The sequence below is a fragment of the Pelobates fuscus genome, chromosome 6, assembly GCF_036172605.1.
Source record: "Pelobates fuscus isolate aPelFus1 chromosome 6, aPelFus1.pri, whole genome shotgun sequence".
Classification (NCBI taxonomy): domain Eukaryota; kingdom Metazoa; phylum Chordata; class Amphibia; order Anura; family Pelobatidae; genus Pelobates; species Pelobates fuscus.
The window spans coordinates 140,162,080-140,188,248 of NC_086322.1; the positions used below are offsets into that span (position 1 = coordinate 140,162,080).

Here is a 26,169-nt window from a genome sequence, read left to right on the forward strand (position 1 = left end):
TTAGCACACACTCTTATAACTGATTGATAATAGAGAATAGAAGCAGCCACCCGCAGGAGTTTTCCATGCATACCAACCACAGCTACGGCACATTCGGAACGAGGCATGCATGTCACTGTCATGGAAGAGGTTTCTTCCATGGAAGACAGGTTTCCTTCAACATTGCATTAAGATTTAATATCAGGATTATTTACTTGCTTTTCAATGTTCAATACTCATATTTCTTTTTTTTTTTTAGGTTGTTGGTGATAAATTCCACAACTTTTTCATTGCAAAGGATGGTTTCTCCCATCTCAGGCAGTTTACAATGTCAAAACTGGAGCAGTACCAGATCAAAAATAATTAAAACAAAACACTGATGAGTAGGTAAGTCTCCTGAGCAGCAATGTTAACTAATCCCAATGGCACTTTTGTGGCAATAACATCAATCAGCTTTCAGTAGTCAGGTTGTAATGTACGAAATAAAACACCAATTACTACTCTTTTTCCCCAGACATAACACAAACTGATGATAATAAATATTGTCTCTCTGCAGAAACTGCTAGTAGAACTTAGGCCAGAATATAGACCATGGACATACTGTGTTCTTAGCATTGCATTCTGACCCATTTAGGGTGCACTAAGATGTTAGACATCGGATGCCCTGCAAAAAATATTTAAAAGGTTTTTGAACACTTACCCTAAGGCACTACTTTGAACAGGAAGCCTCAGACAGTGGCACTGCTGGTTATCTAATGCGTGGCGAGTCAATGCTTTCCTATGGGGGCTGCAACTTCACGTGACTGTGTTTTACGAAGTCATTGTAGTGGAAACACCTCCAGTGGTTGTTTTACCTTGGTAAACAGTGCCATTTCTGCAAAATGGCAATATTTTACCTTGAATAGTTAAACTGACAGGACAACTGCACCCAGGCCACTTTATTGAAATGAAAAAACACCCATTTGTCGAGCCCTGTCTTAAATGATATATTTTGAGCTTTATTGGCCAATCACCATTTTTATTCCAAGTTTGTGGTATTCATTTTTATTTTATACTATTTACATAAACATTGTATTTTTGCTGTATATTTTGTCACTGTAATAGAATTCCTTTAATTGTACTCCGCAACATCTCCAGAGGACAATACCTCTTATGTATACCTTAGCTAAGTATGAATCTAATCCTAATTATAACAATTAATTTAGAGGGATTCCCTCTGCTGATGTCAACTGACCCTAGCAATACTGTTAGAGGGATCCTCTTGCTGACATCAGTAGAGAGAATCTCTTGCAGTGCAGAACACTCCCTAAACATTTTGCACTATACACTAGCAGCACATATGACAAGTTGCCACAATATGATCTCTAACTCCCTCTTACAGCCGCTGCATGACTGAAATATTCCATAATGGGTCCTTAAGGGAAGGACATCCATAGCAGTATAATAAGGTCACTGGTCATTAAGGAGGTTAATAATACTAAAAATAAATCACCATGATATAATCACAGTTTATTGACAAGCAGTAAGAAATCCTTAAACTGCTCAGCACCCAGTCACACGCTGCTTTCTTAGGAAAAGGCTGGGCTCGCCAAAACAAAATAAACAGTTGCAGGTGTAAACTGCCTTTAGTAAATATTTGTTAACAGGTAGGGTATTAACTCTTGGAATGACTCTTAAGCTGTAAACCATAGGTGTCGTTAAAGGAAGGCAGGGGAGGGGAATTGCCCCCCTAAATTTTGCCTTGCCTCCTGACAATTTTCATCAAAAATCTCCCTCACTGGCCAGACTGCCCTGATGCCATGCGGGAGCAGGAAGAACTTGGTCTTCCTCCTCCTACTGTATTAGAGTGCCGCTGCACGTTACCACGGCAACACTGATACATTTACCGGTGCCGGACAGAAGGAGTGTTGACAAGTATGTTCTCCACCGGTTGACCAGGGATTCTCTCCTCCATGGACAAAGGTAAGGCTCAAGGAGGAGGGAATAAATGCTTTTAATGTTCTTTATTAAATCATCCCCTCACTATTGCCCAATTACAGCTTAGTGCACTCACTAAAGCCCCCATTACCCCCTGCCTTCCCTACATCCCCCATTAACCCCCTGCCTCCAGTACAGCATCTACTACCACAGCCACTATTACCCCCCACCTACTACAGCACCTATCCGTCCTGCACTCACCAGTTCCTATTCCCCTGCACCCACTACAGCTTCCAATCCTCTGCTGCACCTGCTACAGCTCCTATTACGTTCTGCACCCACTACAGCCCCTACTGCTCGTGTGACAGCAGTATGTCATTTCACAAAGTGTCCACGAAACCAGTGAATTTACCTTATTTTTTCCTTTGGCAGAATGCGAATACTACACAATATCAAACCTACTGACCTCAACTGAAATGTCTGAGAAAGTCTACCATCCTCACACCTGCTTCAACGCTCCAAAATCACACCTTCGCTATGGGTCATATTCATCATTCATCTAGAACAAAGTATGTGCTATCCCCATTCATCCTAGTTGGAACTGGAAAGACTTCCCAACCTCCAAAGGCAGAAAAACTAGAACTCGAATGGTAGGCTACCATACATTCCAACATCCTTGTCCCTACAAGCAGGATGCCAGTCGGCAGGAACAGAAGGGGTAGGGCCAGTGACGACAAATATTGTCCCAAAAGAGGTTTACCCGAAGGATTGACTGATCATCTTGGCGTGAATGCATGTCAATCCTACGGAGAGTGCAAGATGCAGGGATCACCGTTTCACTACACTTTTTGGGGACAGTCCCTAAAGTTAGAACTTTCACCCAAATAGGGACAGTTGGGAGGCATGAGCTACTACCAGGCCTTAAAAACACACTCGTCACTGCAAGCCTGGAGGTGTAATGACACACTATCCAAGGGTGAATTTTTTACTAGACATTTTTTTTAAATTGCTAGTGGAAATTATCAACCCTGTCTATACCATTTGGAAAATGACCATGATACAAAATATACAGATTTATATGGGACTTTGCCATGTCAAGCAAACAGAACTACTGCATTTGTTTTAAAAGATAAAAGCTCACATTCCATCAAGAACCCTTCTTGCTTAAGGCCTTCATCAGGTGACTAGTATAAGGTTACACTTACAGAGCATAAAACGTGAATATCCTGATCTGCAACTCATAATGCAAAAAAAAAAAAAATGTCCTTGCAACTTGCAGGGTAACAGACTCATGGACATAATCATAGAAGAAGAGTAAATGAACATAAAATAATTGACTAAGAAAAATAAATCAGTTAAAGGGACACTCCATGCAGCCCTTTTTACTCACCTCGTTCCAGCGCCGGGAGCCTCGTGAAGCCGCGCCCACTATTTAGTCAAAATGACGAAATAGGCGGGCGTGAGCAGGGAGCAATCAGACGCTTCCATTCGGAAGTGTCATTGCTCCCTTGTGCGCATGACTGACAGCTCAGCTTGCGGTCTTTGCCCGCCCCCTCTCCTCTGCTGACAGGCAGGAGAGAGAAGGAGCGCACACAGTGCCTTCTCTCTCCTGCACGCGTCAGACGTATTTTAATATGTCTGACGTCTACATGGCTTTTTTAGGGCCCTACATGATAGGAAGCCCCTCTGGTGGCCGTCTGAGTGATGGCCACTGGAGGTATTCCTATCAATCAATGTAAACACTGTATTTTCTATGAAGATTAGATTGCCTGCAGGGAGCTATAGAGCTCACCTGAACAACTACATTAAGCTGTAGTTGTTCAGGTGACTATAGTGTCCTTTAACAATATGCATTTATCGACTTTATCTCCCTTTCAGTGATTGCTATAAGCTCTGTAAGATAAGCACCTGGCAGAAAGCATAGAGAACGTATACAGGGTTTAAGAGAAATTAAACAATAGGTAAAAAGTTTAAAAATACTTAAAGTGGGGCAATCACTGTGAACACAGCAGGCCCACTCTATTGACTCCTATTACAGAACACTTTGATAAATGTCCCCTGTCACGGCAAGGGTGCATAATTTATTATTACACTATGAAATATTGCTATTTAATATAACTTGTGTAGTGCATCAATAATTTGACCCCTTGGTACAGGACAAATGGCAGAGAGAAATTGCTCTTTTGATCAAAAGGGGCTTCTGCAAAGTGTGAAAAGGATTGTCCTTTTGATCTATCAAAGGCCCTGCAAGGTGAGACATTTTACACTTGAGCCGCCTGTATGTCTACTTTCAATTTAAACGGATTTTGACCATATGGCCTGAAACTCTCAATTGATAGGTCAATCCTTTGATATGGTAATGGTATTAGTTTCATGAAGACCCTTGTGTTACAGTAGCATATCCAAGAGAAACATTACTACTTACCCACAGCTTAACAATTAAGCCTCATGTTTATTATATTTGGAATGGGACAAGCCCAATCTTTTAATTTAGCCTAAACATGAGTTGCACAACCTAAACCATGTAGCAGGGATTGTGATATCCTCTATATTAGGTCACAAGAAAAGCATGTGACGTATCTCTGGAATGGGAAAATGGTAACAAATTCATAGAGGGAATTATTTCTGTGGCAAGTACAGAAGAGGTGATAAAAGCAAAAGTTTATATTTGGATTGCTGTTTTCTGGAACACAGGGGAGTGGCTATATATTGTTTCTGTAAATACGCCTTATCTCCACCTCTAGGTCCAGGCTTGGAAACCGAAAATTCCTTCCCCCCCAAAAAATGATTTAAAAAGAAAATGTTTCTATAATTTCATTAATATTAGACTTTTTAATTAATTAATCTAACATGAAAAATGTCCCTTCTCCCTTCTCTTTTAGTGCCCCCACCCCCTTAATGTTCTTTTCTCCCCCCTCCTCCCCACCCCCTTAATGTTCTTTTCTCCCCCCTCCTCCCCAGTCCCACAGTGTTCTTTTCTCCCCCCTCCTCCCCAGTCCCACAGTGTTCTTTTCTCCCCCCTCCTCCCCAGTCCCACAGTGTTCTTTTCTCCCCCCTCCTCCCCAGTCCCACAGTGTTCTTTTCTCCCCCCTCCTCCCCAGTCCCACAGTGTTCTTTTCTCCCCCCTCCTCCCCAGTCCCACAGTGTTCTTTTCTCCCCCCTCCTCCCCAGTCCCACAGTGTTCTTTTCTCCCCCCTCCTCCCCAGTCCCACAGTGTTCTTTTCTCCCCCCTCCTCCCTAGTCACACAGTGTTCTTTTCTCCCCCTTCCTCCCCTGCCCCACACAGTGTTCTTTTCTCCCCCTTCCTCCCCTGCCCCACAGTGTTCTCCCCCCCCCCCCTCCCCTGTCCCATAGTGTTCTTTCCCCCCTGTCCCAAGTGCAGTATTCTTGACTTTTCATGTTATCATTACTATCTTTCATTGTAATATATGATGTATTTTTTATTTTATTTTTTTAATTTCTGCAAATTTGACCAGTTTTTGGCCGAAACAGGAGACGCCCATTTTCGGTCGAAAATTTTGGCAGCTGAAATTTCAGTGCATCCCTAATAGTTATATAATTATGTTTAAGTGAGGGTGGTGTTAAGGGGGATTTTGTCATTATTTCCGGTCTAGCGCAGACAAATAGTGGACTTTAACCCTTTCACCATCACAACTACGTCATGCACACTCTTGAAGTAGGGTGCCTTTGTGACAACCACAATCTGAACTGTCTTGTCATGTAAGGTGCTAAATATTTAGTACAAATATAAAATACCTAAATAAAAGGGAATTCTCTGAATAATATTTAATACAGAATATTGGTAAGGTAGCTTACATGTTACAACTAAATTTTGTGGGTGATTGGAAATGCATTAACTCACTAGAGTTAATAGAATATGGTATCAGCTTATCATTGGCAGCTATTGCTGGTATTATGTGGTATGGTGTAAGGCGAAGCACAACTCTTCCTTAGTCGTTCACATTAGAGGAAGAAGGGGGCAGAACATTTTAACATTCTGTCCCTGCGGGCAGGAAAGTCCAGATTTTGGGGTTCTGTTAATTCCCTAGTGTGCCGCACCCAGGACCAGCAGGTAACTTGTCCCTGGGCAGGACAGAGCAAGCACATTATTAGATGTGCAGCGGGCATTACGACCATGCAGACAGTGCTTCAGTAGTGCTCCACGCAAGGTCCTGTCAGTCAGGGGGCGGCCAGACAGATTTTTACCACCATCCAGTGGGTGTGGGCTCCCTCCTTTTCCCAGGCAGACCAAGCCATTATGGGTCTTACCAGTAACACCTTCCTATAGCCAAACACTACTACAATCGCATACCTCCGAATGTAGCTAGGTACTGTATGTAGCAATAAAACAGTGGAAGGCGCCAGAAAACTACAAGCACTCTAACCTCTTCAATGAGCTGAAGTGGTTCTAATGCAATTTTTCTTTAAGAGCTATGTGGGAAATAAATACTGATGAGACATTGTTATAAAAGTTGGAAAGGTCAAAATTATTTACAGTTTTAATTTCAAATTGTGATCTTTGTAACCTTCGTGTCTACCGAGCTAAGTGTAAGAAACAGGACAAACCAAAAGCAGTATTAAATACATTATCGCATCATGAGTCACCAGCCAATTTGAGGTAAATCTAATTAATAACAGTTGCCGGCATGTCATGACTGTACTAAGCCTCTGCTTCATGCTGCAGCTGTCCCTTTCGGAATACATCACACAGACCCAGTTACAGTGCTTGCTCTATAGCTGGGCCCACTAGATGGGAGACAATTATACTAGCAAACAGGACTTCAAACTAAAAATAAACAAGCGTGCAATGAAGGAGGGGGGAAATACATGTTAATTCTGGACAGACTCAGGCAGGATCTAAACTTATATTACAATGCTGGAATCACTAAATCAAAGCATTATAGGGACACCCTGAGTAAAAGTCAAAAAACATGTTTTTCACCATATTTTAAATATATTTTTTTTAAAGTAAATTATATGACATGATACAAATAATGGTATGTAAAGAACGCCCTTCTTGTCCTGAAAAAACCCCAATATATAATTTGTATGGGAACAGAAGTGTTAAAATAGCCCTGGTCCTTAACATACAACATGGCCAAAACAGTCCGGTCCTTAAGGGGTTAATGAACAGGTCTTTAAAACCGCTCCCAATCACTCTGCCCCTCCATTTCCTATCCGGTTCAGAGGCTTTAATAATGGAGCTTTGGACCAGGTGCCATTGATAGCACCCATCAGTGGCTTCCCTTTAAGAAATCTGAAAAAGATGCATTTAACGTTTCCCTCACTTTTGCACATAGGTAGGCACGGATAGACTTTTTCTTCATTATTTCCAAAAAAAATTGGAAACGTAGGCCTTATATTGGAGAAGATGTTCAAATTTAATATTAAAAAAAAATGCTTTAATATTTTGAGATATCTAGATGTGTATATATTATATATATTTAAGATATTTCAAAAGATTACCACAGACTTTCATGGTGACAGAAGTCATCATTAAAGTCTACGATAATGTTTGTAGATAAGTAATTTGGATTTTTTTCTAACAGTATTGAATATTTTAGAAAGCTTGTTCAATTGAAGCGATAGTCTGCATTTTTTTTCTACAATAAATTCTAGGCTATAACTTTTACTGATGTGCAGTTTTCCATTTTCAAATCTGCATTTGCTTTTTGTCATATTTGCTATTGATAAGTTTCATATTATATATATTACTCCGAGTATAGAATGTTAATCCAAGAAGTCACAAGTTACACCAAACAAACACGCATACACACACTAACAAACCCAATATTTATAGTGCATGGCAGCACCTAGATAAATACTATGGTGCCACACCAGCAGACTGTAGTGGTTATGGTAGTTGGAGTGTTCCTTTAATGCTCAATTGTTATTTTTGATTAGTCTATGGTATGAGTGCTCCCTGGAGACTTTTATGCTGTATTTGTCATTTTAATTTACTACAATAAATAAATAAATTCCCTTTTAATTCTGCAGCACAGTTAATCTGTACAGGAAGGGTGTTACTTACAATCAATAATATATTGTGGCTGGCGTTTAAGTTTCACTTCCTCCACTGAAGAACACTTATAAAATGGACTGAAGCCGAATAATCTCGTTCTTTTTCTCCCAAGTATTTCACGTGCATTACCATCCTCTCCAGATAAATGTATGCAGTTTCTTCTTGTCTTCCATTGAATAGTGCTTCACTTTCACAACCAAGACTTGCACATTTGTGGTTTTTCCATAACGAATTCAATTTAAAATGTAGGTCATTTCAATATCCATTAAAAGGAACACTCCACATCCCAAATGGGCAAAAAAGTTAAATTCACTATTCGGCAGATATACCCCAATAATACATGCCTGCACTTTTCATTGGGGTACATCTTAAAACAACTTTCAAAAGCTGCAGGTCTTTTGCAGACTTTGTAAGCCCTCCCCTTTACCCCAGGAGGAAATTGACAGTCTATTATTCTAAGGGAAAGGGCCCAATAAAGGCTTCTCATTGAGATCAGACCCTTTAGACTAGAACATGAGGCTCTAGGTTTGTGAAACCTCCTTCTGAAGAGTGAAGAGAATGCCTGCACACAGTTTCTCTCAACTGTGCAACTTCAATGGTTAGTCCAAATCTTTCTTTGCCAATTATTTTATTAAATTTATTGTCAAAGTGAACACACCATAATACGCAGAACTTGGGAAAACCAATAAGAGAAACAGAATAGATGCGTTACTGGACCTTAGAGCGGATAATCAGATGTACTAGCTGGGTGAAGAAAAAAAAACACAGAACAGCAGGAAAACATACAACAAGCTAGGTCAGGGATACAGAGATACTCCGAACCCAAAAGACAAACCAATGCCAAAGCAGAAATATTAGGAACTAGGCAAAGAATGGATTAATCGGGAACAGCAACCACATTAGGATAATGAAAGAGGTGCAATGTGCCTTTAAATATACTCATGTGTACACTGATGGGTCACGCCCAAAAAGTAAGAGAATACAGTCGCCTGCGTGACGTGGTCCTCAAAGGATTGACTTAAGGGGCTGCAAGAAAGTAGTGTCCATTAGGCTGTCAGGAGCAAGCCATGCAAGTGACCCACCCTAATAACGCACGTAGCTCGGAGACTAGGAGTGCCGTGCTGATCGGGTCAGATTCACAACATTTATAATGCTCTATTGGACACTAGTGCCAAAACCTGGAGGGTAAGAATAAAATTATCGAGAATCCAGCACCATGCAAGGTTTTTCCTTAAGCATTTCCATGCCCAGTCTGTCGTCACGCACTACATCACTTCTTCCCACTCCGAGGTCCAATCAAATGATCTCAAAGCATGTAGGCACTCTGAGCAGAGAAGGGAAGGAGTGTGGGGTGGACTTACAAAAAAAAAATTGAATAATTTAGAGAGACGGGGACATACATGATTCCCCTGGCAGATGTAAACTGCTTACGGGTGTTACCAGAGCGCTGTGTGTGCAGACAGACAAATAATTTTTGCATGGAATTAACATTAGGCAACCTGGAACAGAGTGCCAAGCTACCCAAGACACACGTGCCACCGGTGCAGATATCTCTGTATGTGCAGCATTTCAAGCTGAAATTACGCACATATAGATTGTTTACTTCATGACAACTTCTAAATGGACACGTGGTCATATAGGTTGGTGCACCCCTTGCATGATCTTCCTAGTTGGAGTTTTTAGTTTTATTTTATTTGCATATTAGTAAATGCATTATAACACGTATAACGGTGCAACTTCAACCTATAGATATTCCATGAGTAACATCAACTGGCACTATTCATCATCCAAGTGCTATAAGAGGAAAACATTGAGATAGGTTGGCCAGCCTATAAATAAGCAACTCACTTTGTACGCTTAAAAAGAAAGCTGCATCTGTACTTTGACGTTTTATTAAAACAAGTTCAAAAAAGGTCATTTCAGATAGAACACTAGAGCAGTTACTAGGCAGCAATGTCAACACTCCTTTTTCTCTGAAAATGTAGCATTTTCCTAGCTCAGTCTGCAGGTCCAAACAATAGATTAAAGAGACACTATAGTCATCAGAACAACTACAGCTTATTGAATTTGTTCTGGTGAGTAAAATCATTACCTTCAGGCTTTTTGCTGTAAACACTTTTCAGAGAAAATGCAGTGTTTACATTACAGCCTAGTGACAACTTCACTGGCCACTTCTCAGATGGATGTTAGAGATCCTTCCTGGGTCATGGCTGCCTAAAATGCATCCAAACATTCAGTGTCTCCTCCCTCTGTATGCAGACACTGAACTTTCCTCATAGAGATTCGTTGATTCAGTTCATCTCTATGAGGAGATGCTGATTGGCCAGGGCTGTGTTTGAATCATGCTGGCTCTGCCCCTGATCTGCCTCTTTATCAATCTCAGCCAATCCTATGGGGAAGCACTGTGATTGGATCAGGCTACCACTTCTGATGATGTCAGCAGACTGCTTGTTTTTCTGAGGCAAACAGCATGCAGAGTTACAGCTTCAGGCTTGCATACAGTAAGATTTTGCTATATTTATGGAGGCATGAGGGACCCAGGGGGGCTAGATGGTGGGTTTCACACTATAGGGTCAGGGATACAGGTTTGTGTTCCTGACCCTTTAAGCATAAATTAAGCTATAGTTGGTGGTTCCTTTGACTGCTGTGTCCCTTTAAGCTTTCTCGACCCATTGCTAAGTTGGCTTAATGGAGGAGGAACATTGAAAACAAAAGATTTTTATCTATGGATCTGTAATAGACTGCAAAGACTTTTGGTAAACAAATAAGTTTATTATTCTTTAATAATACAGAATGGCTGCTTCCTATATTCAAATGTCACCGACAGCACATACACCAGGATGAACAGTTCTCATAGTCTTATGGGAAAATAACTCACTCATACATAAACAGTGAAATCGAACAGTGACTTGGAGCCAGTTCAATGTCAATCATCATGTGATAAGCAGGGCAGATTATCAAGTTATATCTAGCAACTTCTCTAGATTACCCTCATTATCTATCGGCTACAGCCATACTTACTCACTTCTGCTGAAGGATACTGAATAGTTCAAAATAGTGAAATAGAAAAAAGCGCCTAGGAGGTTTCTTTTTATGGAGCTTCTCTTCCATGACGCTAAATACCTCAGTAGCAACAAGACATAAGCAATTCATGGAACTAACATTAAACGTGTGTATGTACATGAAACACTCAAACTGTTTTTCAGTGCTTCGTCGAAACATTATTGGCCATGTGAGAACTTGAAATTAAGTCAATGCGAGCAATGATGCAACTGTGCATGCATTTCTGATTAGTTTCGGGACAGCTGCTGTTTTAAATGAACCCAATTATTTGTCTTAATTATGAAGATTATAGCTGGCAATATTTTTCATGCAAAATCTGGTAAGGTAAGTAATATTGCACTTTAAAGACTCAGAGTGCATCCATCAATCATAGGCCCAATTTAGAAACAAGAGTAACCCCATACAGAAACGTCAACATCAAAATAAATCTCTACATATGTCAATCCATTTACAGGAAATTTAATTAATTTTAATTGAATCTATCACCAAAATAAGATGAAGTGTGTAGCAAAAGAGCATCTATATTCATAGAGTGGCATAAATTGCAGTTTTCACGCTGATCAAAAGTGTTTTTGTTTAAAGCATTTTTAATTATTATTATTATTATTTTTATTTTTATTTTTTTAAATGCAGTATGCCAATATCTGCCTTTAGTGAAGAAAATAGAAAGCTGTGAAGTGGGAGGATTTATGGTACATGCTGTATCCAGAAATACATTATAAGTGTATTTTCTGTATCACCTCTGTAGACCTCTGACACACAATGGTTACAGACAGAGCCAGTTTTACCATTGCAAATCCCTTCCTATTTCCCTGAGCATTTAACAGCAAGTGCTTCTCTAAGCATTCTATGTCTATCTCTTCTACATAATCATATTTTCCAAACAACAGATTGCTTGAAAAATACCCTTTGTTAAAACATTGATGCTTACCAGTGATTAATAAAGGGATATCACTTTAATTAAAAGGAGTCCTGGACATTTTTTATTTATATTGAATTGTAAGCCAGAGTCCTTGCAGAGTGTGTGTGTGTATGTTATACACACACACACACACACATACACACACACACACACACTGACGAACACAATAAAACAGCAAGACTGAATTAATAGAACTATCAGATCGCATCTCAATATAACTATCTATGAATGCAAATTAACTTGCATTTTTTTATTGTACTAGAATTGATTATGGAAAAAGTGCTAGTGTGTTTTGCTTTTTTTGTACCTTTTGCCATAGCGGTGTGCCCCATTCCCTCAAATTTTAGTGTGTTGGGCTATAAAGATCACACTGAAGGTAAACGGAAACAAAGACAATATGAATAGTGATACTATTATTGTACAAAAAAAAAATAAAAAATGATTTGCATGAACTACTCTGTGTGCCTTTTCAGAATGCAGGTCTTATACCAGTGTAGTTTCATTACTCGGGGGTACCAGTTACCTATGTTTACTTTACAAATTTAAATAAAATAAAGATGACAAAAGAATACAATATAAAATAAAAATGTTGAAAGAAGTAGTATAGGGAAACCAGGAAGTCGCAGAAGGAAACGGAACATTTTACCATGGCCATGGTCTGTCCACCAATATTGGCAGCTTTGCTTGCCAAAACATGCTTCAAGTGTGAGAATACAAATTTGAAAGTCTTGGCAGATTGGCTGAGATAGCAATGATTCTTGTGCACATATAAAATGGAACATTGTTAATAAAGAAGGCTATGCAGTAAGCCATCTTTAGACTGACAAATGACAGTCATTCCTTTCGTTCAGCGTAGGATCCTACTGTGTCTTCCGTATTAGTTTTTGAGCTAAAATGTTAAGTAATATTAATTTATTCTTGTTTAAGAACTAACTAATCAGGCCTGGTTTTTAAAAAAAAAAAAAAAAAATATATATATATATATATATATATATATATATATATATATATATATATATTTATTACATATCACTCCCATAAAGATGCCATAAATAAATAATAGTAAGTACTAGATACATTTTATGTGATAGATTTTAAAAAAATGGCTTTCAAATATGTAAGTTCCTCTTTATGTCCTTATGTTACAGTTGACATGTCTTTGCCTTTATAGCAGAGCCATTCACAGACAAAATGGTTATTTTTTTTGGCATTCACCAGAAGATGTGTGATTAAACCCATTCCTGATTTTTACCCTGCAATTCACAGTCAGCAATTACTCACTTCACTCCCTCCTGCTTTACTGGATTGCAAGAGATTTTCCTGTGATCAGGCCAATTCTTTACAAAGCTATAGACTAATACAACTACCACACCCAAAAGAAAATAAAGTTAGAAAATAGGACAGAAGAAGACGACGACGACGAACCACCGTTTACCTGGGTTTGTGCAGGAAGGACAGCCAAAACATTTTTGCAACTTCACAGAATCAAAGTAGAACACAGCAGGCAACCTTGAGCTATGCAATACAGAGACGAAATGCAGCAGTAATATATACTAAACTATGCAGAAGCAGCTAATGCGGCCTAGAACTTGCAATTCAATTGTCAATTCCCCACATGTATTTATGTTAAGTGTACATCCATTAAACACTGATATATATATATATATATATATATATAAAATGCTAAAATGCAAAGCAGTATAATCCGCCTGATATATTGGATAAGCTTGCTGTCTGGTAACAGAAGGGTTAATAGGCAAAGTGTGTGATCAGCACTATAATTGCTTAGGTTTTCAAGGCCAGCAGACATGTGAGGAGGAGTTGTCCTACACCCAATTAGAAGACTGTACTTTCCTTTTAGTAGATTAGACAAAGAAGGTGTAAAGCCTGCCAAGATTAAATACATTTTTTTTAATTCTCTTTCACTGATATAATGTATATTCAATATCTTAATGAGTGTGCTCTCAGAGCCAGTTTTGACAGCTTCTCTATGTCCTGCAATAAAGACTGATCCTATACTTCCACTATTCCGGCCTCTGACTGGGTCATTGGAAAAGACTTTTCAGAGGGTAGTGTCTAAATGACTAACGTATAGAATTTCAGATTACACATCAAAATACTGATTGGCTGTACAGACAGGTAAATATTAACCCTTTTGGTACCACACAAGTTCGTTTTAGAATAGTTCTGTGTAGCAAGGTTACTGGGTATGCACCTGTCCTCAGGAGGAACACTGCCTAAACACCATATCACCTGTGAGGTTACTGAAGAGTTCTTAAAACTGCTACAAAGTTAAGTCTAAATTTAGATTTCTGCGTAGAATATTTAGGATAATAATACCAAGCCAGACACCTTTGAGGTTAATTCTTGTACATCTGTGGTTGAGCAAGAACAACTAACGCGTGGGTCCTCCACAAATGAAATGTGTATAAAGAGAGATGCTTGTAATCAGCATGGACACACAGTATATAATCAGGGAGCCCTACACATCACAATCACAAGGCTCTTCACTAAACACTGCCATCAGCTGAATGAGTCATGTAATGGGGCTGCAAAGAGCAACAACAAACAGGATTAAAGAAAAAAAAAAAACTGCAAACAGACACCATGCTAAACTGCACAGAGAAAAACACATTAAACCAGGAGGGGGTTCTAGAACGCCAGAGAAAACAGTAACAATGCAAGAACTGATCCACAACAACTCCTAGCAAGCCAGCCTTCATCGGAAAGAATCTAGAGCTAATGAATTGCAACTACCAGGACTCTCAGCCACTACTGCAGACTTTTTTTAATAGCGAGAGTGACAGAAGCCAGAAACTTAAAAAAAAAAAGAAGTAGAGAGTAGGAGGGAGCTGCCCTGAGCACACTGTGTGCCCGGTTCTGTACTGATTGGGTCTCACCTGGGATCCTGCAGCCACAGGCAGGCTCCTCCATAGTGCGGCCAGTACAGCCATCCTCCCGGCACTCTGCGCCCTCCGTACCGCGCTCCTGGTAGCCCTATCTGCTCATAGCCGGCCCCGGTCCCTGTGGCAAGCAGTTCTCCCCAGCCGCTCCGTAATGTGACTGGGAAACACTTCACTTCCTCCCAGACACTTTACCACCCGAACCGCCTCCCTCCACTGCCATGAGTTGCAGGAGCGGGCTCGGCCAGCAGGGGGAGCAGCACACGCTTAGTACTGTATAGCAATATCTACACTGTGAGCCCAAGTGATGGATTTTAAAGGGTTACTCCATCCACAATCACCACTTCTGATTTTAGAAGTGGCCATGGTGGTAGGAATGTGTGTGTGCAGTGTTAGTATTTGCAGCCTTTCAAGTACAAACACTGCAGATGCACATTCCTACAGAGAGATTTGCACTTCTGTGCTGGGGGCTAGTTACACCCTTTCCACACATGAATTAGGCAGCCACTAACATTTCAATTCTTTACAAAAAAAATGTCTGTCGTCACCGCTCTGGCGACAGACATGCAGAGCTTCTACCATTGGAAGTGTGCATCTGTGCGCTCTCTCTCGCTCTTCTTTTTTTTGTTTTGTATTTTTAGAATATTTCCTCCCTTTATTTGCCATAACAGGGTGTGCGCGTGCGCATGCGCTGTGAAAAGCATTTGATAGGACCAGACAAGGCAGCTGTGACATCAGAAGAGTTATGGAGACCAGCAAAGGGAGCTTCGACCAGTACTGGATTCCAGGTAGGTCCAGGTAAAGCTTTTTTAGGTTTATTTTTACCAACGGGTCGGGAGGGGGAGCCAGTAATGCCCAATAGGGCATTACTTATTAAAATAACTATACTCTATATATGTATAACTACAAATAACACACATTGAATTAGACATACATATACACTGATCAGCCACAACATTAAAACCACTGACAGGTGAAGTGAATAACATTGATTATATTGTTAGGCAGCAACTGAACAGTCAGTTTTTAAATTTCACGTGTTGGAAGTGAGAGAAATGGGCAAGTGAAAAGATCTGAGTGACTTTGACAAGGGCCAAATAGTGATGGCTTGTGGGGTGTTCCCGGTATGCAGTGGTTAGTACCTACCAAAACTGGTGGAAGGAAGGGCAACTGGTGAACCGGTATCACGGGTGCCTTAGGCTCATTGATGAACGTGGGGAGCAAAGACTAGCCTGCTTGGTCCAATCATCAGAAGAGCTACTGCAACAAATTGCTGAAGCCCTTAATGCCGGCCATGATAAAAATGTGCCAGAACACACTGTGCATCGCAGTTTGCTTCAAAGGGGTTGAGCAGCAGTTCTAAATTAAACAGAATTTGTAATAAAGGAAGTGTAAACATTAAATGACTCTTTACTGGAAGTGTTTAGGAAGGCTGTGTAAGTCACATGCAGGGAGGTGTGGCTAGAGATGGATAAACAAAGTGATTTAACTCCTAAATGGCAGAGAATTGAGTAGGGAGATTGCAGGGTCATGATTTATACACCAAAACTGCTTCATTAAGGTAAAGTTGTTTTGGTGACGATAGTGTCTTGATGCCAGATACCACAGGACATGTTCAGAGTCCATATCTCAATGCATCAGATCGGTTTTGGCAGCATGGGGGGGGGGTGGGGGATATAGGATATAGACTCCCCAAACTACTGATTTATGGTCATCAGCTGCTAGCTCCTCTCTGCAGACAGCACTCTCTTATGCCCCATCTCTCATTCTTACACTACCTGACACAACCTTTGCTAATCTTTAAAAAGCTGTTTATCCAATGTTCTTCTTCTTACTCATTTTCCATTTGTTTTTCTTGTTTTCAAAAAGCTTACCTTTTCCTTCCACCAAGCAACTAAATCTGTACTGTTACTTATATACTTGCTTCACCAATAATTTTATCCTATGCTATCTTATCACATATCTGCTAGATGATGTAAGCTCCTGTCTTCACCTCTCCTCAGACAAAATCTAGTGACAGTCCTGCCAGCATTCTGCACGGGGTGTGAAGAAAGGTGAATCATGCAACTTTTAAATAAAGTGGGAATGCTGGGCTGGTTGGGAAGATGTGATGATCCCCCACGCAGCCCATGATTTTAATGCTGTAGTGAGCAGAGTAAGGAGATCTCTTGATCCCCCAATCTGCTCAGACAGGGCACCATAACATACAGAGCCAGAGGTGTTAGATATTCCACTATCAACTGTAAGTAGTATTATTGGAAAGTGGAAGCATGTAGGAACAGCAGCAACTCAGCCACAAAGTGGAAGACCACGTAAAGTCACAGAGCAGGATCGCTGAGGCACATGGTGCGTAAAAGTCACCAGATGTCTGCTGATTCCATAGCTGAAGAGTTCAAAACTTTCACTGGCATTTTCTCATAAAAACTGTGTGGCGGGAGCTTCATGGAATGGGTTTCCATTGCCGAGCAGCTGAGTGCAAGCATTGGATCGAGTGGTGTGAAGCACGCTGCCACTGGACTCTGGAGCAGTGGAAACATGTTCTGTAGAGTGACTAATCACGCTTCTCTATTTAACAGTCTGATGGGCAAGTCTGGGTTTGGCAGATGTCAAGAGAACGTTACCTGCTGACTGCATTGTGCCAACTGTAAAGTTTGGTGGAGGAGGGATAATGGTAAGGGGCTTTTCAGGGGTTGGGCTAGGCCCATTACTGCCAGTGAAGGCAAATCTTAATGCTTCAGCATACCAAAACCTTTTGCACAATGCTGTTTGCAATGTTGTGGGAACAGTAACATGCATAGATACACAGTAACACTAAGATACAGACTCATACTGACATACATTGATAGACGCACACTAATTACTCATACGAACAGACAATCATACATGTGCCCCATGGCAACACTCCGTAATGCTGGGACATTTTGGCTCTTGGGATTGGGGAATAAATATGTATTTAAAAAAAACCATAATATGTTGCTCCCATTTCATACACTGGAAGCAATATGCCCTACACACATACTCCAGCCCCTATGCAAACACAAACTAGAACCACTAGATACACATATATTACAGCCCTAGCCAAACATGCTCACTTTGAAGGAGTGCACATCATGATGACATGACATACTCCTTTGCCACGCTCCTCTTATTGGTCAGCTTTGCTTTTAAATGGCCAGACCAAACCCCTTCCCACCATCCCCGGTCTGGCCCTGCTCACACTCCCGTATCAACATTCCCCAGACAAAAAATAATGGCTGTATATTTGGCAAATGTACAAATTGTAACAGGAAAGACCTGCATTGCATTCGTAAAGTATTCAAAACTATTTTTATTTTTTTTACGTTTTGCTGCAGCCTTATGATACAATTGTTTAAATTATTTTACCACATCAAGCTACACTCAATACCCCTAATGACAAAGCAAAGAACTGTTTTTTTTTTTCCACCATTGCAAATATATTAAACAGAACAACCTAATATATAACATTTACATGAGTATTCAGTACTTTTGCTCTATGCATTCACAACTGTGAGACCTTACATAGACAGGTGTGTACCATTCCAAGTCAAATCAAATCAATTTAAATTTCCACAGGTGGACTCCAATCAAAATGTACAAACATCTCAAAGATAATCCAGTTAAATAGGATGTATCCAAACTAAATTTCAAGTGTCAGGGCTCTGTCAATGTGAAATTTCAGTGAAAAAATGTTTAAATGTTTTCAAAAATCTTTTTTTTTTTCTTTGTCATTATGGGGTAATGAGTGCATAATAAAATAAATAGAAGCGGTCTGAAAATGTTCTGAATGCAATGTATATGCCCTGATCTGAGGATTCCAATCCATATAGAACCTCCATATTGTGTGAAGTGGAATGGTGGCACAAACTTCACAGATATACAGACGTGATTAGCAAACTAACAAATACATGAGTAGATCTATTATTTTTAATATCCAAGTATCTGTGAAGACATCCCTGTGAATTAGAGATTGAGAATAGTGCCCATATTAAAAAAAAACTACAGGTTTGTGATGTAAATTGGTACAATTAGGTAATCCATAACATACTCTGCTTGAGGAGACAGAAATAGGAGATAAAGAGGGCATTATTTGACAGTAATTTTGCATCTTGCTTTTAAATTGCATTGCCTATTACAGGACCACTGCAGCGCAATACGTATTTGTATTCCTAATGCTTTAGTGTTCCTTTAAAATTAATTGGACCTAGAAGTGTTTCTATTATTTATAAGAAAATATCTTCGGCACGGAACCTGCAAACTGTCAAGGGCATGGAACTGGCCTTGAAGGGAATGCCAATAAAGGACTTGCCCCGTGGTGCCTCATGACCTTGTAATACCTTTGTGGTGCTGTTGGCTTAAAATCAACTTTGTCACCGCCTCAGGTCTTTGAATAATTTGCAAAGACCTTCGAAAGTAACTTTGCCACTTGATGTTTGGTGGGTGCAGGGAAAGGTGAGTTTTACTTATCTGAACCAGTCGGGTGCCTTCATAGATATTGTGACAAATAGTGTCTTTTGTCTACGTAGTCACTTATGAATTTTAGGAGAAATAGATTAGGAGTAAGGATCCCTGAAAATAGCCAGGATAGATGCAGTAAGAACATGATCAACCTGTTGATTATCAGAGGGTGGTGGGTTGTTGAAGCTACAAAGTGTCACGTTATGTAACCCCACCTCTTTTAGTCACCAGAACAACTGTAGCTTAAAGTAGTTGTTCTGGTGAGTATAATAATTCCCTTGAGGCATTTTCATGTAAGCACTGCCTTTTCAAAGTAAATGCAGTGTTTACATTGCCCACTATGGACACCCTCTGTTGCCACTCCTCAGATGACTGCTAGAGGTGCTTCCTGAGTCAGTGCTGCACAGTAGGCACCACTGCCGTTAAGCGTCTCCACGCTCTGCCTCCCCATCCCGCCTCTTTGCCGATTTCAGCCAATCCAATAGGGAAAGCATTGGATTCGCTAAAAATCGGAAATTCTGATGTCACCAAGGAGGCGCATCAAAGGCGGGGCCAGCAGTAGCAGACCTGCGCAGCGCTGGAATAAAGGTAAGTTGTTGTTTTTTTAAAACCCTTTCTAAGGAGGGGCAAGCCACCTAAATGGTGGTTTTAGCACCCTAGGGCAGGAATACATGTGTGTGTTCCTGACCCTATAGTGTTCCTTTAAGTCTGATGTTCACAGCATGAGGCAGCATTTATATAAATCTGTGTATGTCTATGGCACTCACAGGGTTATTCACCAAAGTGAGAATTACCAGGAAAGTAGGCACCCGAGAGATCAGGTGCACAACCAGTGATTCAAGGAAAACGAATTTGGGGCTCCTGTTCTGTTGCCTAGTGTCAGGTTTCTTAGTACACCAGAGACAAGCCCTTAATAAGCACAGTGCAAGCACCATCGAGCTGCATAAACTGAAACTTGGCATCTTAGATATGCAAAAGTTCTTAGGAAACATTTCATATAAGGGCTGTCTTGGATAAGACTGGTCCCAATGTGGCTGCCATTCACCGTTGCATGCGTACGCACCATGGTTGTGAATTTGACACACTAGTAGAAAAAAGTAAGTAAACTCTTTAAAAAATGTGTATTTCTAGGTTTGATGGATCATGTCTTTTTTAGAATGTCAAACTGTGTTGAATTATCTTCATTCTATCAAAAGCCAAATAATCAGAGGAAAACAAAAATGCCTTACATAACATTAAGTGAGCTTCCCTAACTCAAAACTGACCAATGAGATGATTTTCATATCACAGAGCTAATAATATGACTACTATTCAGTGGTGTGTGTTATCAAGTTGGCCACTCTTTTTTGTAGTTGTTTACATATTCCTTGATAAGTTAGTAAGATGTCAGATTGTAAATAGTTGACTGGTCACCTAGAAAGCAATGTAAAATAATAACTGTGTTAAGAAGACAACTTCAAGTTAAACTATTCAGATCTATATACAGAAAACCACCACAGATTGCTAAACACCCTACGGCAGGACCTGGATAGGTGGCATGACAAACCTATCTCGTGGCTGGGTAGACCACACACCATTAAAATGAATCTCCTACCGCGCTTACTGTTCCTCTTTCAGGCGTTGCCGGTAGCAGTATCCAAAAACAATCTCCAAGCGCTACAAACAGCGATAGATAACTTTGTCTGGGCCGGAAGGAGACACAGAGTGGCACGGCACACAATGTACACGACAAAGAGCAAAGGGGGGCTAGGCCTTCCCAACCTCCACTTATACTACCTCTCAGCTCACCTAGCTCAAATAATCAAATGGCACTCACCACCGGATAGACACAGATGGGTTGACATAGAAACACTCCTTATGAGGACCGACTTACCGCAATTTTGGATATGGGTGCCTAAAGCTGACCGTCCCGAACTACACACTACTTGCCATTCTAAACTCTATTAGAGTCTGGAACATCACGGCACATAAATACGCACTTACATACCCCACATCACCCTTAACTCCATACCTCCGAAATAAAGCGTTCCCACCGGGAATGTCCACCAAGGGACTTTAGAGGTCTGGAGGACACGGGAGTCCAACACTACTGCCACCTCTTTCAGGCGGACACGTTCTGCACATTTGAAAACTTGAAAACCCTGGCCCTGCTTGCCTCAAAAGACTACTTTCGATATATCCAGCTCAGGGACTTTGCTAGAACACTCAACATCGCAGAGGCGGCTAGACTTAAACCCACATTCTTTGAAACACTCTGTATGGCCGACGGACCGCGTACCGGCCTTATCACACGCCTTTTATATACAACTAAGCGCACCTACAAAAGAAACTCAGACACCAGAGGAGGGGGGGGGGGGGGGGGGGGGGGAGTGGCAGGACAGATGGGAAGCAGCAGCCAAATCCTCAATATGCGTTCTACACCAAAAACAGTGCTACAAAACGCTCATGAGATGGTATACGACCCCAGTGAAACTGCACAGAATGGGTAAAACTCCCACAGACATGCTGGAGGGGTTGCGGGGAAAAGGGTACATATCTGCACATGTGATGGACATGCCCAAAAGTTACCCGATACTGGGAGGACATAACCAGACTCTTGACAACGATACTTAAAAAAACAATCCGACCAGACCCCTGGGCATTTCTCATAGCCAAACCAATAGATAACTTACCCAACAAAGAAATAAAGCTCCTAAACAAAATAAACCTAGCTGCCAGGCGGGCTCTAGCGCTGACATGGCTCCAGGTTGATACCCCACACATGGACAAGGTAATTCACAACATCAAAGAAGCTTGCCTCATGGACAAGCTGACAGCTCAAGTGCGAGAAACATACCCACGCTTCCTCAAAGTGTGGGAACCCTGGGAGGAATATATTGACTCACTGGGAACAGCACCAATGCGCAGCCATCCCCCCCTCCCCCCCCCACCCCGGCAGCAGAGTCCACACCTCCTCCTAAAGGGCACAACTTCCTCCGCCCGCTCACTGGCCTTCCTCCCCCCCTCCCCCCGTCCTGAAAATATGTAAGTACCTCAATTTGAAGGCCCCCTACAGGGATGCTTGAGCCCAAGAACCCACATAGCCAAAAGTGTAGAGGGTAAATGGCCATAAACCACTTTCACTAAGTTATCTAGAAAACGAAGAGGTCGGCCTGTCCCCCCCCCTCCCCACAAAGCCAAGATGGGAGAGCGACATCTTTTCTCTTCCACTCTTTGTAGTTTACTTTTATTTCCTTTCCTTTAATTTGTTCATAAGACGTGTAATATGCACCTGATTGTTATAGCTCGATACCTAAAATCCAAAAAATTACAGAAGATGAATGCATTTGTCATGCTCCAAACAAACCGACTAAGACACAAACAAAACAAAAGTATGCTTTGGCTTCTGCGTAAGCCTTGAACTTGTAACTGTAACTGCAAAATTTCTGCTAAGGTTGGTTTCTGCGCAAACCGGAATAATGTACAAGAGATGAATCTCACTGTCTGTCGCAACCTAAATAAAGGAAAAAAAAAAAGACAACACTAATGAGAAAATCACAAGAAAAGTAGGCAAAGGGTGATAGATTAAAAAAAACATAAAACCTGTGTTTAAGTGACAGAAGAAAATCCTTGTCTAAAAATTGTCTCAATGGTCAGAGCTTACCACCATCGCATTCTGCCATTACCCACTTCCGATGCCTGATGGGAACAGGAATCTTCTCTCCCAATGCGCAATAGATGCCTATAACATCTCATTGAGCATGCTCAGAATCATTTATGGAAAAGCCCACAGTTTCTCTACATAATAACTAGGAGACATGATCAAGGCAATTTAGTTTTCTGCTACCTCACGAGTAAAAGGTGGAGAACACAACTCCCATGATTTATTATTTAGAATTTGCTGGAACTCCACAAAACAGCAGATTCCACAGCCATAATATATGAACCCGTTCCTCCCTGAAGAAGAAATAGAAAAAAATTAGACAGAACACTGGTCCTCTAGACACCCAATAACCAGTGGACCTAACAAAGGAGGAGTGAGGATTAATAAAGGACTGGTAAGTTATTGCTCAAATCTTTGTAGGGAGTGGATCATTTGTTCCACAACTTTATCAGCTTCAATGTCTTTCCTTTTAGAAGGTAAAGGGGATTGGGTTGTTTCCAATATTCAACTACAGAAGCAGATTTAGCCATGTGCATGCCTATTCAGTTTGTTACTGTAAACAGAGTCTAAATATCCACCACTTGTGTAACATGTTTTTGACATTGCTGCTGAGGTGCATTAATGTACATTATTGCCAACATGTTGCAAAAGTAATTTCATGCAATATCTCAATATGATTGGTACACGTGAGACTGTGTGAAACTCAAAATTGGAGAAAGTGCTTTGTCCCAAATAACACTCTACATAACATATCTCATCAATGCCATGCCTCTGATAGAGTAAATCTCAGTTGTAAGGATTTTCATTGGCTGCATATGGGTAATTTATTTAGCAGTTTAGACCAAATCTGTGTGGAGGTAGGTAAAAAAAGTCATGAAAATCTGAGGTTTAGTAGCAGGTAAGAACAAATGTGCTTTAGGTTCACAAGAACCAGATTGTAGTTGAACTACCACCCAGGTCATGCCCAATATATATTTTTTATAATTCCCACTTACTACTTTAACCCCTTAAGGACACATGACATGTGTGACATGTCAGGATTCCCTTTTATTCCAGAAGTTTGGTCCTTAAGGGGTTAAAGTTGAGAAACCTACTAACTCTGTGGAATGAAAACAATTGTGATTTCCAAAAGTGGGATGATATTTTGTTGTCTTTATGCTATCATTTAGTGCAGAGCCACGATGCAGATCATTTTTATTTCATATGAAATATGTTTAAATGTCTTTCTAGCATTCAATAAAATAAACTTTGTTTCATGAGAGATTGCATAATGTTTTACATGTATTCGCTTTTTTTGTAGGAAATAAAGAAAAAAAAGTGATAAAAATATAAAACAGAACAAACCATGCCTACTGTGTGTGTGTTGGATGCAAAAAAAACAGCTAGAAGAAAAAAAGGCAACAAGACCTGCTAATAATAACAAAGCTGGACCTGCCAGTGATAACAATTTAGTTTTAAACCTTTAATTATTTAGAGAAACAAAACAGTAAAATACATCTTAATAAGGACGTGTCTATATATTCAGACGTTGATCTTTAAAATATTGCTTGCATAAGTATAAAACCACTTTATCAAGCAAAATATGTTTAATTGGTATGTACGTCATAAATAAATCAATACAAATAATATAACACAAGATGAAATGCTGTGTCTTCTGATGAAACGGCAGCTCTCAGTAAACCCAAATCAGTCATAAACAGTTCACTCATCACTGCTGCACACGTGAGCAATTCATTGTCTGTAGTTACATTTTTACACATACTTTACAAAAGCAGTCATATATACATTAGATCTGTATTTATCTACTAATATATGCAAATTCTAGTCTTCCAGGTCAAGAATGCCAAGCATTGTAAAGGATTACATTAAAAACAAGTTCAAAGATGTGTTTAACATTGCCCTTTGGCATCTCTTCATTTCTGGAAGAAATATCATACGTTTATAACAAAAAAACGTTATCTAATGGTTTCAGATATAGGAAAAAAATAGCTCTTGGATTCATTGTTCCACGTAAACAAACAGCACCATATCACATAACACACACAAACCTGCAGAAAATGACCGTTACAGAAAGAATTTTCTTCTGTATACTTGTTTTACACTGATTCAAACCTGAAAAAAAAAAAAAAAATCCAGTTCAGCGTCCATCAACTTTTCAATTCGGCTTTGTATTGGAGTACGTCAAAGTACGGGAATGATTTCAGCATTGTGTCAACCTGGTTTGTTTCCACCAAAATTCTGCTTCTTTCACTTGCAAATCTGTTGCTGAATATGCAGCAAAAATTCATAATAGGAGAATGCGGCCTCTGTTCTGTCTTCAATTAAGTGCTGGAAAAAGTCAGTCTTCACTGCACTATCATCCCTGAAGTAACACAAAATTGGCGTTTGTTAGAAAACATCTTTGACTTTCTTAATCTGAATTTTGACAGTGTTAAAATATAAAGAGGCAACCAGTTGCATCGTTCAAGAAAAATTATATTTATATATATATGTGTATGTATGGAAAAAAAAAAATCATCTTGCTTCAGTAAGTCCACCTTCTACCGGAGAGGCTGAAACGGAAATGAGCCTGTGGCTGCTCACTGTAAAAAAAAAAAAAAAAAAAAAAAATAAGGTCCCCCCTCCCGAGCCCCCACCTATTGCGCCCCCCCCCCCCCCCCGAGCGGCGGGTGGGGGCCCTAATGTAAAATAATGGGGGGGGGGGAACCTATTGTCCTCCCCCCGGCCCCCACCCCTGAGCTGTGGGTGAGGGCCCTAAATCAGAATAAGGGGGGGACCTAATGTCCACCCTCCTAGCCCCCACCCCTGAGCGGTGGGTGGGGGCCCTAATGTAAAATAATGGGGGGGGGGGACCTATTGTCCTCCCCCGGACCCCACTCCTGAGCGGTGGGTGGGGGCCCTAAATCAGAATAAGGGGGGACCTAATGTCCTCCCCCCTGGCCCCCACCGCTGAGCGGTGGATGGGAGCCCTACAGTAAAATAAGGGGGGGATCTAATGTCCTCCCCCCTTGGCCCCCACCCCTGAGCGGTGGGTGGGGGCCTTACAGTAAAATAGGGGGGGGGCACACCTAATGTCCTCCCCCCTGGTCCCCACCCCTGAGCGGCGGGTGGGGGCCCTAAATTGGAGTAAGGGGGGGAGGTCCTAATGTCCTCCCCCCTGAGCGACGGGTGGGAGCCCTAAATTGGAATAAGGGGGGGGGGGGACCTAAGGTCCTTCCCCCTGGACCCCACCCCTCAGCGGCGG

General features: G+C 40.8%; 2 protein-coding genes across 5 annotated transcripts in view; both read right to left on the reverse strand.

The window, feature by feature from the left end:
- MCUB (mitochondrial calcium uniporter dominant negative subunit beta) overlaps nucleotides 1-15,034 on the reverse strand; it is a 106,930-nt gene extending 91,896 nt beyond the window's left edge. Inside the window, exon 1 of the mRNA XM_063460057.1 lies at nucleotides 14,804-15,034. Coding sequence (XP_063316127.1) covers nucleotides 14,804-14,857 — 54 coding nt within the window. The 5' untranslated portion in view covers nucleotides 14,858-15,034. The remainder of the gene's footprint in view (nucleotides 1-14,803) is intronic.
- Nucleotides 15,035-24,372: 9,338 nt separating this feature from the next.
- The window catches only part of SEC24B (SEC24 homolog B, COPII coat complex component), an 83,310-nt gene continuing 81,513 nt past the window's right edge, over nucleotides 24,373-26,169 (reverse strand). For all 4 annotated transcript variants that reach the window (XM_063458361.1, XM_063458363.1, XM_063458362.1 and 1 more), the window contains one exon: nucleotides 24,373-25,287. In XM_063458361.1, coding sequence (XP_063314431.1) covers nucleotides 25,173-25,287 — 115 coding nt within the window. In that variant the 3' untranslated portion in view covers nucleotides 24,373-25,172. The remainder of the gene's footprint in view (nucleotides 25,288-26,169) is intronic.